The sequence below is a fragment of the Falco punctatus genome, assembly GCF_963210335.1.
Source record: "Falco punctatus genome assembly, chromosome: 4".
NCBI classification, from domain to species: Eukaryota; Metazoa; Chordata; class Aves; order Falconiformes; family Falconidae; genus Falco; species Falco punctatus.
The window spans coordinates 4271080-4287476 of record NC_137583.1 but is presented as its reverse complement, the minus strand read 5'-3'; the positions used below and the strand labels follow the sequence as shown (position 1 = coordinate 4287476).

At 39.1% G+C, this 16397-nt stretch overlaps 1 protein-coding gene across 5 annotated transcripts in view; it reads left to right on the top strand.

The window, feature by feature from the left end:
- IQSEC1 (IQ motif and Sec7 domain ArfGEF 1) overlaps positions 1 to 16397 on the top strand; it is a 357209-nt gene that overhangs the window by 168611 nt on the left and 172201 nt on the right. For 3 of the 5 annotated variants that reach the window (XM_080386138.1, XM_080386137.1, XM_080386142.1), the window contains one exon: positions 7849 to 7935. The exons of the other annotated variants lie outside the window; for them this stretch is intronic. In XM_080386138.1, the coding sequence (XP_080242264.1) occupies positions 7849 to 7935 (87 nt within the window). The remainder of the gene's footprint in view (positions 1 to 7848; positions 7936 to 16397) is intronic. 5 annotated transcript variants of the gene reach the window in all.

Genomic DNA, 16397 nt, shown 5'->3' with positions numbered 1-16397 from the left:
GCAGAAGAGCTAAGTGCTTATCCACTTGTAGCCAGAGGAAGGAGAATGCAGAAGTTTGCATCGTGTTTGTGGTGTCAGGGTATATGTGACAACCACGCTGGGCAGTTTTTTCAGCTGAATTCTAGTGGTTCCACATCACCCTTACTAGGAGCTTTCTTTTAAACCATACTGCAGTGCTGTTCCACTTCAGGGAAAAATCAGAATAAAATAGAAGTGAGCGTGCAGTTAGGTTGTCCTCTATGACCCACCCTCGCTGCCATCAGTGGTTCACTTCTAACCCAGTGTTTTGAAATGGCTGTACCTGCTATTTACATTTTTGAAATATGGTTAAAGATCCTCTCCCTTCAGGGTTAAATCCAGGTTTGCCAGAGATCATCTATTAAGCAGATGCAATTGTCCTCTCTAGCCTTTTTCAGTTATTTTAATGGTACCTCTTGGGGTCTTGATTTAGTAGATCTGCTTCATTTTCAGTAGCATGGGCCATACACAGGCATAGTAAGTTCAACCATTCAAGAATAAATTACCCCAAATGAATATTGAAAGAGTGTTGAAATCTGCTCTGAAGTTTTCTTTAGCCTTTTGTTTTATGGGGAGGGTATGATGGTGAAGTTCAAATGTTTTAAAAGCAAAATGTATGGAAGGAATGTAGGAAGTTGAAATAAGAAACGTGAACTTGGAAAACAGGTTGTAGCCTTCCAGGTATACGTGGATCAGTTATTAAATATAACGCTGTATGTTTATACAAGGGAGTAGTAGAAATGTTTGTGTTAGACTCCATTTTAATTTGAGTTCTGGGATTTGGGGGTTTTGTAACTCTCAGCAGAGGACGGAATTTCTTATAGTGCTTATCATATGGTGTTAAAGAATGCCCCATCTCTATAGGTTACTTTCTTTGACAGTGGTGTTGCAGTCTTATTTATAGAACCATCTTGTACAGTATTTTCCTCTATTACTGCTTACATGTTTAGTATTTTTTACCTACCTCAGCACGTTGCTGTAGGAAACAAGATATGAACTATGACTTCTATAATTCTGTGTTGTAACTCCTATTTAAGAAAGTCCATACTGATAGTTGGAAAGAAGGAAAATGTAAGCCTGTTTTTTTTTTTTAAAAAACTAACTCTCTAGAACATATGTGTATATATATAAAACATTCATGTTCTTTAAAACTGATCTGTTCTGATTACTGAAAACATATGTTAAACAGTATAATACACTAGCTTTTTAATGCATTACTAAGTTTTGAGATGAATACTTAAATGCTATAGTTCTGTCAATGTTCTAATAATATATATGTTAAGAACTTTTGCCTTTTTAAAAAATAAAACATATCTTTTTTACATCTTAAAATGTAAAAAGCTAGGTTGTTGCCATTCTAAAAAAAAACAACCTAAACAACAATTTCAGACTACTAGGATTAGCAAGTGTTTTCCCAGATGCTGCATTGAATAGAACATATGTCTTTGGACCATTGTTTTAATAAATAGGATTTACCTTGCTGTAAATCTCCTATGCTATATCTGTGTAATTTCATACTTTGTCCATTTGTATTTTTCCTCTTTCATGAGCTTCAAATCCAATATGTATAGATGTCACTATTTAGATTTGGTTTTACTATGATTATTGTGTTGTGAAGTTATAAATGTGGCTGATTTTCTAATGCGAGTTGTAGTTTCTTGAGAAATTCTGGGAACCAATTTATTGATGTGGAAAATATAGAAAAGATTCAGTGAAACCATCAATTTTATGATTTCATGTAAAAGATTTTTTTCCTTCTGTCATATGCAGCTTCACGTCTTTCTGCTGCTCTTTATTTCTGCTTTTGGTCTGTGTGGATTTTTTTCTATAGATTTTGAAAGTGACTCGTAAGCACAAATGATACAAGTGCATTCATGTGTACTGTAAATTATTGTACATCACCCTTCAGAATAGATGGTTTTATAGTAAGACTTATGCAAGAGGGAAATAAATGTTCCTAATTATAAGTGTCTACATATTAGCAATCTTAATTAAATTCACCCTAGTTACAGCTAACCCAGTACTGGAGGCTGCTTACAAACTGTGCATTGGCTAGGATGCAAAAGAATCACCTCTTGCCTATTTAAGTAGGCTAGTACTTCATTATTGTGAAACCAGATAAGTTTATAATAATTATTTTTAAAATAATTATGTCAATAAGGATTGTGTTCTAGGATGGAACAAAAATAACTGATGTTTCTTGTTTAGTGTGCTGTGACTGTACTGGCTTTATTCTCCCGAGAGATGGCAATTATTTTAAGGCCCTTTTAATGGAGGAGAGGGTAGTGAAAGTGTACCTAATCATTTTTGTGATAAACCCAGTTTTGGACGCTTGAGTTGGAAATACAAGAAAGGGTGGTATTATTCAAAACAAGAACCTATCGGTTCGTATTTATACTGCAACATGTACAAATGCTGATACTTAATCATTTTGATGACTAAATTATATGTATTCTTGAGAAAAATTCAGTGGCCTGTACTCCAGCGTACATGTGCCAATGTCTTAGAACTGCAGATTTTATTGAGCATCCTTGATACGCAGGGATTTGGTGTCTAAGAAGCTGTGTACAGAAAACAGTCTTGTTTGAAGGAAAACGGTAGGAATAAAGGTGTTAGTTGCAGTCGTCTATAGTGTGTGACAAACTGCCACGTGCCTGTGAACTGTAAGGTGTTTACATATGCAACTCTAAATGCCAGACCAGCATTTAATTTTGCACAGTTACCACTCAAAAAAGTGTGTAGGGAAAAAACTGTAATGAAGATCAACACTGTGAAAAAGCATAGTACTTGCTATATGCCACCACAGCCTCTCCTTGCCATAATTGGCTCCAGGCTGCTGGACATAAAGTGGGATGAATCACATAGAAAAAAAGAAAATTTTTTTCACTGCTACTTCAGAATCATGCTATCCCGTGTATGTTGCGTGAAGACCCGAGTATTGAAAGGAATATCCTTGTTATCAGGAGGGATTGGTCCTTGCAAATGTGAGTGGATCATCTGCTAAATCACCTCTTGGCGGACGCGTGCCCAGCGCTCTGCTCTCTGCTCTGCTGGGGTGAGTTTCCAAAAAGCAAGTGGTCTTGTAGGCTCAGCCAGCTGATTCTAAAAGCCTTTCTAGCGTCTTAATAAACATGGTAATAAGCAAACTTCTAGATGGAGTCGATACACATCTGTATTATTACGATTGCTGTTTGTCAAGTATTTGGAGGTCAGTTTGATTATATCTCAAGTTTTATTTCTCATTAAATAAATAGTTACATTTATTAAATGAGAACAGGACAGACTTCACTAGTTTTAACTATAGTCTTTTCTGATCTCAGCTATATCCCTAACTCTGGATTGATGTGAAGAAAAAAAAAATTCAGCTTATAAAAGAATGTTGTTCTTCATCAGGATAAAATACCGAGAAATGGAAGTAGTCCCTTTATTAGCTTGTGGGCATGAATCCAATCAAACATCATTCTTAGCCGCCCCAAATGACATTGAAGTGAATGGGCTTATACAGGGGATGGACTTGTCTACCACTTCAGATATTTACAAGCTATTTGTAAAAAAGGTATGTGTTAACTAGCACCAGGTATACAGGGTGCCTGAGGCGGTATAGTAGGCTGTGCTGGTATAAATTTTTCCTAGTGCTTGCACGTACTCGTTGGAGCCCAGTACCTCATGGAAAAATGTACCAGAAGAAAAAGGAAGAATATTGGCAGACGGAGGTGAACAGATTGTTATTTCATACAAAGAGGAGGAGGAGTGTGTGAAGTAATAAGGCTGCAGATAAATACAGCAGTTACGGTGAACAAATGTACCTGGTAGAATGCTTTAATCAGCCACGTTGTTAACTTTATAAAAAGGCAGCATTTCTTTCAGCTGTGGTCCTGTACCAATACGCTTTTACTGAGTGCCTGTGAGACAACAGTCTCTCAGTCTCTTCTGTCTGATATCGAATGATCTTGTTAGGAAGAAGTTCTAAGTGTTGATTTAATAATGCCCTCAACTTACTCACAGGTTTACACATGCTGAAAATTAAACGAGCCAAATAAAAAAAAGGGTTGGATAGCGTGTGCTGTACTAAATGCCGTGTGCTACTCGGAGTTAGAAGGACATGCTCTCTCCAGTCTCTCGGCACTTGGATGGATGGATGTGGTTCGTGCTACAGCCCGCAGTGCTGCCCTGCTACCAGGAGCAGGAGGTGGTTACCAGCCTACTAAGGGCACATTTTGAAAACAGTCAGAGGATATAGTCTGTTAAAGCAAAAGTAATTCCAAGTTAATAGCCTAGGATTCTGCTCTCCCAGGTGGTTTTAAAACCAATATTGAGAAAATAGTCTACTGAGTTTGAGAGGCTTGTGGGTGATTGTAAGAGAAAATGAGAGAAAAAAAACGCAACAAAGCAACAAAACAGTTGTAGCTTTATGCGATGATCAGTGATCTGTTTCTTTGTATACCTAAGCAAGGCTCTAGTACCGAAAGAATAAAGAGAATGGTAATTTCTGTTCACTGAGGCACAGGAAAATGTTAAAACGAGTGGTTTCTAATGGCAAACATAATGGAACTTATACGGAAGCGAGAGGAACAGGTATACCTACTTTGGGTCTGCTGGATTTTTCCCGTTATGTTGGTATCCTGAGGGAGGTGTGTTTTCATGGTTTTGTTTTAGGTTTGGTTCTGTTTTTCTGTTTAACTAGTCTGTTTTCCAAAGGACTTTCCTTTAAAATTGACAAGCGGTTACCTGTCAGTACTTGGGGAGCTGGAAGAAACCTGGCCTGGAAGCAGGGAAATTGCAAAGCTTCCATATCCACTGGGGTGTTGTGGTCATGTTTTAGAAGCTGAAATTACTGGAAGTAGTGTTCATCATTTTAGTCATTTGTCTGGTGTCAGTGCTGAAGTTGCTGCAGTCTATTTATAACCTTATATCATCTTTTGAAGACCATAGATTAGAGAGGTAGAAACTAAACTTAATAGGCCCAAGTATCTCGGGTACTGTGAACAGGGGAAGCGATTACTTCTCCAAATTATTTAAATATATTTCTTCTGATGTATGGCTTCAAGTGTTACAACTTAGCAAACCTATTTTTTGAATGCAAACTTGTGTTGAAGAGTGATCAAAAATCTAGTTAAAAACCAACCAAACAAAAAAAAAAAAACAAATACAAAAAAAGGCATTTGAATCTTGACCTTTTTGTGATAAGGAGTAAATGAATGGAACCTATTTTAGCAGTTGATTGAAGATACAAGATGCCACATATGGATCTTAGATTGCACCAGCAGAAGGTAGATTTGCTTTGGGTAAAATTAGTATGCTATGACAGAGGCAGCAAAGCCTGAGCCTCATCATTTGTCAGGCTGATTGGGCATCAGTCAGTGGGAATCTAGAGGAACCAAAACACAGAGTCAAGATGTCCCTCATTTGTAATATTTGGAGCAGAGTCTAAACCTCATGTTTGTTTCTGTAACTAGTTGGACAAAGAGCGTATCTTTCAACACCCTAAACATTGGCTGAAATCCAACCTGATGTATTGAATGTCTGTTGAACATCTGAGATGTTCTTTTTAGAACACAGCAATGACATGTGGTAACTTAATTACAAGACTGTAGTTGAACATTGTCATCTGTTTTATCTACTCCATACCTGCACTTACGATGCAGAGTGCCAGCGTACTTACTACTTGACAAAACTTTGGCACTTCTTATTTGCTATCAAGGTGGCTGGACTTTTGCATTTCTACTGCGCCTTCGAAAAGAAACTCAAAGCTGTTGAGCTCCTAACCAGTGTGATAGGTGAGTATTAACCTTAACTGCAGATGAGCAAAGAGATTATAGGGAGAACTTTCTTCTTTGTTTAGAATTTTTTTTTTTTGGACATAGTAAAGTTGGGGTAGGACAGATTTATGGAGCCTTATGGGCAGATTCTTTTTGGAGTAGTCAGGAGCAAGCTCTGTTTGAAACGCTTTGTTGAGCAGAACTGAATCCAGACAGCTTCTTTCATCTGTTTACTGGTCTCTTCCCTGAAGAAGAGGTGTACTATTGCTGAGAATAGACAGATTTGTACAGCAAAAAAAAAGTGGTGGGAAGGGAATATGGGACACTCTCATACTAATTTCCTCCTTTTGCTTCTACTGAAAAAAATTAGGTGTTCACAAAGCAGGAAGCAGTGATTTCGCCACTGTGATCAGTTTCCCTACTCAATGTGAGACTATTGTGCAATGCACACTTACAATGTGCCACCCTGGTTCTGTGAATTGTGTGGAGCAACTTGTTGTGAATATTGTATGTTTTTCATGTCAGAAAATACAGCTTTTGTGTGTTCTAACCGCTTTTATCATGGTCCATCAATGCGTTCAGTAACATTGTCCATCTTTCTTTAAATTGTTCAGTCCATCCTTCCAAGTAGTTTGAAGGTGCCACCAATTAGTACTTGTGTGCTACGAGGTGTTAGCAGGGTATGTCCCATGATGGCAATATGCCTGGTGACTGAGTTGTGTTGTGCTTCTGTTTCCACAAGCTCCAGTACTTTATAGGAGCTACCATCAGCTGCTATCTTCAGACAGAAAATCTAACTCATCTTGGCCATGCAGTTGCTGACACACAGTTGGCAGCAGAAATCAGAACAGGCTGACCTTGCAGGGTTTTTTAAAAAGGATTAGTAACAGACTCCTTTCTGAACAAAGCCTGACTTCTTTTGCTTAACCACTCTGTTTGATCTCATAAGAAAGTGACCTCACAGGATTCATTTAAAAGCCTCAGGGATGTGGAAGAATCAAAATCAATCTTCTGAAACATTTTTCAAGATGCCAAGCCAAAGGGGGGGTGGGGGGAAACTTGCATGTATGTACACATACACACATTCTCTATTAATAGTCAGTTTGGACGTTTACAAGTTAAAAGAGGATTTTCAATTTAATGGCTACTTCTTCCATATGTGCACACTCTAAGAGCCAGGAAATATTGATTGATATTGTTATGATTTCCTAGAAGGATACTGTGTCTTAAGAAGTTTGATTAGGTGATTTTATCATGGAGGACTTACTGTGCTAAACCTTGTTTAGTGTTCCCTGGCACAAACATCAAAAATGCTGAGAACTGTACTGTGTGTGTTGCTTAAAGGTTTTCTAAGCTTTACTTCAGATGCAATACCTTGCCTTGTTTTGCAACCCTTCTTTGTGTTTAGTGAAACAATATAAACGTAATGATGTAGGGTGCAGAATATCTTTTTGTGTTGTAAAGCTTTTTTTCTTTTTCCATGCTTTGAACAAACGACAGCAATTAAATTAGTATTGCACATTTTGGAATGTTGTTTAAAACTTGGGTGAAACTTGGATTCTTTCAAATTTACAAGTGGCATATTGCAATATATTTATAATTGCTGGGCTTGAAGAAAGCTTGTGTCCATGTCCATCACATTATTCCTCCTCTCATGTAAGCACTGTGTTTGTAATTCCATTAACAAAGAAACAGCTTGACTGGTGCAGAGTAAATTGCAAGTCTGAAGCTTCATTTGCACAGGGATTTTAACCCTCAATGTTTAGCTTTTGCCTCAGTTTCGCATGGCAAGGCAAAACCAAAGTCTTAAATTGGCGTTTTATCTCAATCTTGCAACAAAACTTTGATTCTTCATTGCAACAGTTCATCACTGTCATTCTTGATGTGTATATTTAAACCATGGGGCTGTTTCCCTCCTTATTTCCTGGGATTCAGAACTGACAGCTGTACGTCAAATTTCACTCAAAGTTATTATGAGTTTCAGATATACCTATTAGCACCTGCTTTTTCCCTAAAAAGCCCCATTCTAAACACTTGGTGTTTTGACTTTGTGTTTTTCCTTGTGTCGTAGGTCTTTAAATACTCTGCACCAGTTTTGCTGTCCAGCTCCATTGTACCATACCCAGCTAGCTGTCCCTGCCACACACTCAGAGTACAGGTAAGAGTAGATATGGTCCACCCACTTTTTATTTTTGAAGAGAGATCTAATGTTACAATTCGATGAAAGAAAAGGTATTATAGTTTAAGTTCTAAAAGAAAAAAAACTAGAAAAGCGTATCAAACATTTTTAACTTCTCACAGGATAGTTCTCATTCACTTCTCTCAGGCACTCTTGAATTATACATTAAAATGATTTCATGTGCTTTAAGAGGCACATCCCCCTAGACTCTCTGAAAGGTAGGAAGAAGCTAGTTGTGAGTTTAGTTCTCACAAACAAACATACTGAAATGCTTTTATAATTTATGTAGGGTAGCGATGTCATTCTGAGCAACGCTTTTTAAACCCCTGACTATTTTGTGACAGTATGTGAAGCAAGCCATGTATTTTGGCCCACTAAAGGTTAAAGTCATGGACCTGCGAAAGTCTCAGCACTGCCTTTTGATTTGAATGGAAGCAAGGGGGCTTTAAACAGTTGCAGGACCTTGATGCCAAGCAGAAACTGCCCTAAATATATTTTTAAAATCCTGTTTTCCAGCTAATAATGCTTCATTTAACATAGATGTCTTTACTATGTGTTTTCCAAGTTTTCTTCGACCAAATACAGAGAACAATAGTTAGGCATTTTAGTATAATTCATTCTCAGTGCTAGTGTTTAAGTCATAGAAGCATCAAAGGACAGCTAATCTAAGTAATTAGAAACATGAAAACCATGAAGAAATTGTGCATGTCATGAAAAAAACTGTCTTTAATTTTTAGTTTTACTATTAGTGATTAACTTAGTGATATTGCCAGCTCATGAATAATATTAATATCAAAATATTGGAAGTCTGGTGCTGAAAAATCAAATCACTTCGTACCAGTAATAAGGAGAGACAAAACCAATGAATCCTAAATCTGTAAATGCATAAACATATTTCTGATTTGAATGTTTCATGTCTTAGTTATCTCTAACCATGCATGTTTGGATTCATCCTTTTGTTTTACATGACAGCATTTGTTTGTATGTTTGATTTTTTTATCCCATCAGAGCTCTTGGTTTTATTTGGTGGTAGCAAATCCATAGTTGAGTTGTAAGACAACTTGGTACACCTTTGGTGAGGAGCAGCACCTGAACACTGTTAGATTCTCCGCTTGCTTTTTCATGAGGCCTTTGGTTTTCCTTTGTCCTTAGTTTATAATGCTTTCATTTTAAAGACTTACTAAAGATCTTCCTATAGGGATGTTGATGGGAAAACCCGTTGTTTCTTGAATGTTTGAGTGTTTTGCTCCATGTAGGTTATTATTTTTATCGGTAGTATTGCTTCTGGAATTAAAACTTAGAGCAGCATAACTTTGTAGTTAAAAAATCTTAAACTTCTCTAGCTGCTTTTGTCTTTCTGTCTTTGTGCAGGAAAAAAAAAAAAACAACAAAAAAAACCCACAAAAAACCTGCCCTAAATGTGGCTGGATCTGTAAAGCAAGAACAATGTTTAGAGTAATAATGTATAAAACGACACACAGGTTTGGATGATGCCCACACACACGCCACAAGACCTTCAGCTTTTGTTTAAGGATTGGGGGATGTGCAGGAACTCATCACCGACTCTGCTCTCAAGGAAGTTTAGGTCTCCCACTCTCCAACTGTGTGTACGTACGTAGCCATAACTCAGCTACAGCCGGTGGAGATATGGGAACTTCCACCAGTCCATGAATATTTTAGTGCTTCCCATACCTAACAGTAATGGAGCAATCAATGGGTCAGTCACCGGCTGCTGGGCAACTTCACGCGCTCTCCATCTCCCTCACCCCTCGCTGGCTGGTCAGCCCTGGTCTGCCACCAGCGTGTGGCCGGCACTGGCCTCCGGCTTTGTTGTGCATTAGATAAGGGAGGTCAGGGATTAAGACATGCCCTTGTTCTCCCCTCGCCTCCTCCCCCAGCCCAACACCCCAGTGACCGGGGAGTAAAATGAGTTTTGCAGAAGGTGTGGATGCAGCACGCCCGTGGCAGCAGTAGCCAGCACGCACCCCTGGGGCTGCGTGAGCCGAGCGGTCAGCAGGCTGAGCGAGGCCTTTCCTCCCTCCCGTCACCTGCGAAACCTCCGCTGCCGCGTCCGACTTTCTGAAAGGCATCGGGACACTGGGGCGAGTCCAGCAAAGGGCCACCGAGGTGCCCTGGGGCCAGAGCACAGGGCAGGGGAGGAGAGGCTGAGGCAACAGGGGCTGTTCACTCGAAGAACAGAAGTCTCAGGCTGGTGCCGGCTTCAGCTCCTTACCAGGAGAGTATGGAAGAGGTGCAGCCAGCCTCTTCTAGGAGAGGGTAGTTTTCCGCATGTCAGGAATTTGCTTGGTTTACCCATGAGTTAAATTTCTGAAACTGTTGTATCCAAACTGATTGTTGCAACTTGACGTCACTACAGCTGTAATCTCTTAGTTGAGTACAAATGATGCACCTGGTTTTGTGACGGACCTATCTGTGGGGATCCTACTGCTGTGGGTAAAATTCAACTGCTGGAACACCAACAGGAGTGGGCTTTAAATTTCCACATACATTTAACAGCATTACATTTAACTTTTACCATTTATCAAGTTATAAATAGAAATCATTAGAAACAAAACTAACAGAAATGGATGCTTCAGTCTAACTTTGGGTTTGAGGCTTTATTTAAAAATACACAGAGGGATTAATTTTGTAGCCCAGAATTAAAAATTAAATTTGCTCTGAAAGAAGCAATTAATGAATGCACTACAGTGAGATCTGGAGCATCTTTGATTTGCTGTTAGCTAATTGCTGGATGTTTTATTCACTCCAGCAGTTTTATTTCTAGTCAAGACGATTTTTGGCATCTGTTTTGAATTGTTAATAGGGAAATAATGCATTTTTAATAACTGCAGCTATTGCGGTAATCCCTTGCTTGCTCATTTTACAACGTTCAAAATAGACAGAAATTATACAATTTATCTTGCATTCTTCTATTATAAGAAGTCGTCTTAGGCAGACTAAGCATATAATGTACTTGCAGCTAGTTACTGGTCTCTGTATGTTCCAGTTAGCCTATATGTCTCCTGCGTTTGCTCTTTTTGAGCCTTAAAAACAACGTACTCTAGGTCAAAGCTGCAAATTCCATGAGGTGCTCTGTGTTTGTTAGTGATTGTTTCAATCCAGGTTTTATTGCCTGGTGTGAAGGGCAAAGTCAAGGAGATGGTGGTACACCATGGAGAGGCATCCAAAAGGGCCTGGATCTTGCAACTGCAGTTGCTGAGCCTCTCGCTGCTCCGGCCCGCGTTATCTCAGTGGCTTTGCAGCGAGAACAGGCACAAAGCAAAGCCCAGAGGTGTAATGGCGTTCAGAGAAAGTAGATGTAATCATCTGTTTCTCATTTGAGGAACGGTCTGTTCCCTGCATTTTCTAAACACATCTTTCTAGCCAGACTTCGGTTAGTACTGCAGCCTATCTATGTAGCTGCTAGGTGCCTGATACTAACAACGTAACACGCTTGTGCACCTGGCCGTTTTAGACTTGGAGTACATCAGTTGAACCTTCAAGTTACTCATCTTTTTACACCATTCTCAAACATGCAGGGCTCATTTACAGTCTAAGGATAGTTCACCAGAACACCCCTGGAGAAGGCATCCTAGTCTGCTGTAAATTGGGGGGGTGGGGATGTGTTGGTTGGGTTGGCTTGGTTTCTAATGCCTCATAGCCCTAACGCTGCTGTAGCCGTCAGCTATTCAGGCTTTTGTGTGGTGAGTGCTATGGCAGGAGCAGCTGTAGGAATGGCTCCAGGCAGGAAGATACAATGTAGAAGACTGCCCACGCTTGGGAATGTAAAATCGTATCCATACCTGTAGTCTTTGTATGGATATCTTTTAGGCTGATACATGCAACTACAACTGTGGACAGATTTCCTTACCACTAGTATCTAAGCTTTTTTTCATCTGATGTGTCTATTCATAACTATGATTTCCTCGTTCTGATTTGCATGAAACGTTGCCTGTCAGTCATTTCTTTCTCCATCCACTTTACCTTCCATCCTTCTAATAACAAAATAGATGCCCTTACGTCCAAAGACCATTTTCAAAATCGTGAAGCTAGAGATTTTTCTTTTCTTTTTTTTTTTTTCCCCAGTGATACCTGTGAAAACAAAAAGATAATGCAAAGGATGTTATAGTACCAAAGAAATCCCATCGTTTTCTTGCAGTCTCTACCTGCTTAATGTTTAATCAGCACCTCTGGGAGGTAAAAAACATTATTCTGAAAATAATGTACTTCTGTGAAATTTTAATGTGGAATCTTTGTTTCACCAGGTAATGTTGGCTTACGTGCAACAAACCACTGTGTGGAAGACCATAGAAGGATTGGTTGTGCTATTTCTTTTTGTTTGAGCCACTGGTAGGCGTTGTAGCTATTTTGTCACCATAACTGGTTAACACAGAAGCTTAACATAAAATGATATCTAGCTGACAGATGCTTCTATATTGTATTTGAGCGGTCTGGTTTTTCATACTTTTTTCAAGAGCACGGTGGGAATTCTTGCACGCTAGGTACAGTCAGGGAAAATTGGGAAATTTTTGCTTAGATTCCTGAAAGTGAAAAATACCTGTTAACAGATAAATTTGGTTCTTTGCAGCTGTGGTTTACGTTTTCCCACTGATGAGCACTATACCATTTCCCAGGCTCAGACACATAAATATTTCACGTCCTTTACACAAGCATCTGTAAAGACATCCCACGCTACACAGCAGACACCTCAGTCCTGTGGTAGTTTCCCAGTCAATGATTAGTCACAGGTGAAACTGTAGCTGCAGGAGTGTCTTCAGAATCCTTTGTACTATTGTACGACTATTTTTTGAAGTTTTCCACCAAGAAAAATGTTGAATAGGAATCTCATTTGTAGCTGAACAGCAATAGCCTAGCTATATAACTTGCCACATTTAAGCACTGTAGCCTCTTCTTATAATATGCAGAGATTTAAAAGCTGGAAAATGTTTTTTTCAAATGGGGCAAAGAAGTGAAAGCAACACAGCTCAGACCAGCCAGCATATTGCAACAAAGATGCAATATGCAGATACAGAAAGCAAACCAGATCCAAACTCAGACCAAGTCGTGTGCTCTGTGCTAAGTCAGTGTGAGGTTCAGATGATTATATAAGGCATCTGTGCTCAAACCCTATGGCAAAGGAAAGCTGGCATAATTATAGTAATACTTGTAATTTTCCACTTGATGCCTACGTGATCTAGCAATGCAAAAATGGTGAATTGTGTTCCTACACAGCAAACTGTTTGAAAACAGTCAGAACTTGGCAGAATATCATGAAATTTACTATTTGCTTTTGGATTTTCTTGTTTTTCTTCCTTCATCGTGTTCCTTTCCATCCTCCTCCTTTAGCTTGTTATTTAGTTTAAAGGAGATGACCTCTCGTGGTTGTGTTACTAGTAAAGAAGTGACCTCGTGCAAGCTTCCTTTTAAGCCGGCATCCCTTCCTCCACCCGCCATAAAGCACATTATAGCATTACAGATGTAGGTATTCCAAACTGCTTCTTTAATTGCCTTTGTGCCTTCTGGTTTGTAGCACCATTCATGATGCTGGCAACTCTGCATGGAAACAAAGTTCTTCCTTCTACTTGACAAGAAGGGGGGGTGGGGGGTATGTGTGTGACATGCAGATCTGTTAATTGTCAATATTTCTGTATGTCAATTACCAGCAGAAGGGGAAACGAACCTGTTCTGCATTTTCAGTGGAATATGGGCACTGAAAATACCTGTGGAAAGTTTTAAACATGTTAAAAACAAAGGAGCCATAGCCACATTAGGCTGGCTATGTATATAACTACTTAATGTAATTTTTTTTTAGGGGAAAAACAGAAATTGCCCTTTAAAAATGGCTTTTGCCTCAGAGTTTGACTCAAAGTGTTGGCTTAGGCTCATTTAGTTGTTCTTCACTGTATTGAAAGTCCTGTCTCTGAGATTGAAGTGGGTTAATTGGGTGGTTCTTGCGAACAAGTTACACTATTCATGGATTATAAACACCGCAAAAAAAAATCTCAAGCTTGATTTTCCTAATGCTGTTCCCTATGATTCTGTTCCTCTGTCTTTTTTTCTTTCTTGCCCCCCTCTTCCTTGGCAGGGAAGATAATGTTCTGCACCAGTTCTGCTGTCCACCCTCGGGGTCTAGTAGTCCATCTTCAAGATAACAGAGAAGCTCGGGGTCGCTAAGTGTGCAGTCAGTGCTACATCTGTATAATCCATCTCTCCTCTCTTACTGGTGTGTATGGGACTGACATTTGCATGGATGCCGTAGGATTCTGACTCATGTCAAGTGTGAGTTATTCAGAACGGCACAGCCGTAAATTTTTGCCATCGATGCTTGGTAATCTCCTCTCCGTGCTTTTCTACAGCTCTCTTCCTTGTGTCCAGTATTTAAAACACACGCGAACTGTAAGCAAACACATAAAATGCACAGTTTATTTTGAACTAAAATAAACAGTACCAGAAATCTTTAAGTGTACTGTGAGTTTTGTTATGGTATGTACATGGTCATGTGATACACTTCTCCCCCAGATGTTGAGAACACGGGGTGGGAAGGAGCTCCTTCACAGAGTCTGTATTGTGTGGGTTTGCTGCAGACAGTCCTAGAAGTTTGTTTCAAGGTTGGGCAAATACCAACGTGGCACTTTATGAATGTTGCTATACAAAGATTAACCATTGTTTCTTTGCTTTTTGATCATTCTGAGGAACCAGCACATTTATGTTCTTACAGCAGATGCTCTATCTAGGAGTGATTACATTTCTAAGCTTCTTTGAGGTCTGTCTTCTAATTTTGTTTGCCTGTGTTTGTGAAAGTCTTGTATTAAGCATTAGCAAAAGTGCAAGATGATTACTCATGTACTTCTGTTACCTAATGGATGAAAATATTTTTCTCTAAGCTGTGAACAAGATCATCAACAAAGGAATGAACTTGTAATTGAAGAGCCCTATAACTACAACCAGATAAACGTGAACGTGTCCACGGGTGTCTTAAGAACAGAGTCCAAGTTACCGTTGCCCACAAGGCACTTTGTTGATTACATCTTTCCAGACACATGTTGTGGCACAAAAATAACTGGAGGATTTCTACTGGTTGGATCTTCCGAACTTAAACAGCCCAAGCAGATGTACCAGGAAACAGAATTTCTATGAAGTGGCTTTTACTAGCCTGAAGCTCACAAGAAAGAAAAACTGATTGGGGTTGGGGGAAGGCTCTTAAGTGTGTTGTCACTATCATGAGTTAAAATATACTCCAAACCATCTGGAGCTCCTGTAAAGGCAGGGATGGCTGGATACAGGGTGAAAAGCTGTTATTTATTTGCAGTTATATGTGGCTTTGAGGATGGGATAAAAGGAGAATCATCAGTATCAAGGAGGGAAGAACTGCAGAGGTAGCGTGAGGCTCATCCTCCTCCTGTATAATGTGTTTTTTATGACCCTGAAGAAATCCATATAAAAAACAGAATACAGGTCATTTGCTTTTCAGTTACATTTGATTTACTGTTTCTATCCTTCCTGATAAATGTTTCCTTGTGCTTGCCTTAGGTATGACTGTGAAGTGTCCAAGGCATAAGGAAGAATACACTTGCAGAAGGCTGATCTGCCTTCGTGATTTTGCAAGTTTGTCTACATTCTTTATTCTTACTGCAGGCTGTCAGCAATACGTAGCTGCTTCTGTAATTTGGTATTGAATGCTTCTTAGTTTCATGTGTTTCTCAATCACTTGGCATTACAATATAGATGAAGCAGTTTCATTCCCACTCTAAAATTTGAAAATTACATGTGCAAAAATTGTGTAGTAGGGTTATTGCAGTTTATTATATCCCTGAGAGTGCTGCGATGTTTACTGGGCAGGGTAAAACATTGAAATGTTTGAATGTTGCTTTTGATTTTGGTCTTCTACTGCTATAATTAAGAGTTTCTCAGAGTTGCTTCCCAAAGATAGAAACAGTAAGAATTTCTGATATTTTGACTTGCTTGCATCTCCCTCCCAAATGTAAACAGTAATTAACTCTCTTTACTTGGTGACTGAACTGAAGCACCGTAATTAACCTCTTCCATAGGATAGGGTTTGTCCAATCTTTCAATGAGTATCTTTTATATAATTCTGTAGAGGAAAACAAAGAAGAATGACTACTATTTAAACATGAAAATTAAACCCACCAACTCTAGGTGCCAGCCCTTTTGCCTTGAAGATACAGCAGCTGATTATCCTGAACGTGGTTTGTAGCTAACAATGTGTCTCAGGAGAAAATGAAGTCAAAGACTGATCAGTGTTATTAGCTGTAACAGAGACACTATCATTGGTTGGTTTCTATCTGGTAGTTTTCCAATTAAGGGAAAATAGGATCATTATAAGTTGCTGGCATAATTTGAGTTGGTATCCATAGTATCATGGCATTTACTCATTGTGGAGCAAACAGAGAAGCTGACCTTCTCTGATGCAGTGAAAGTCA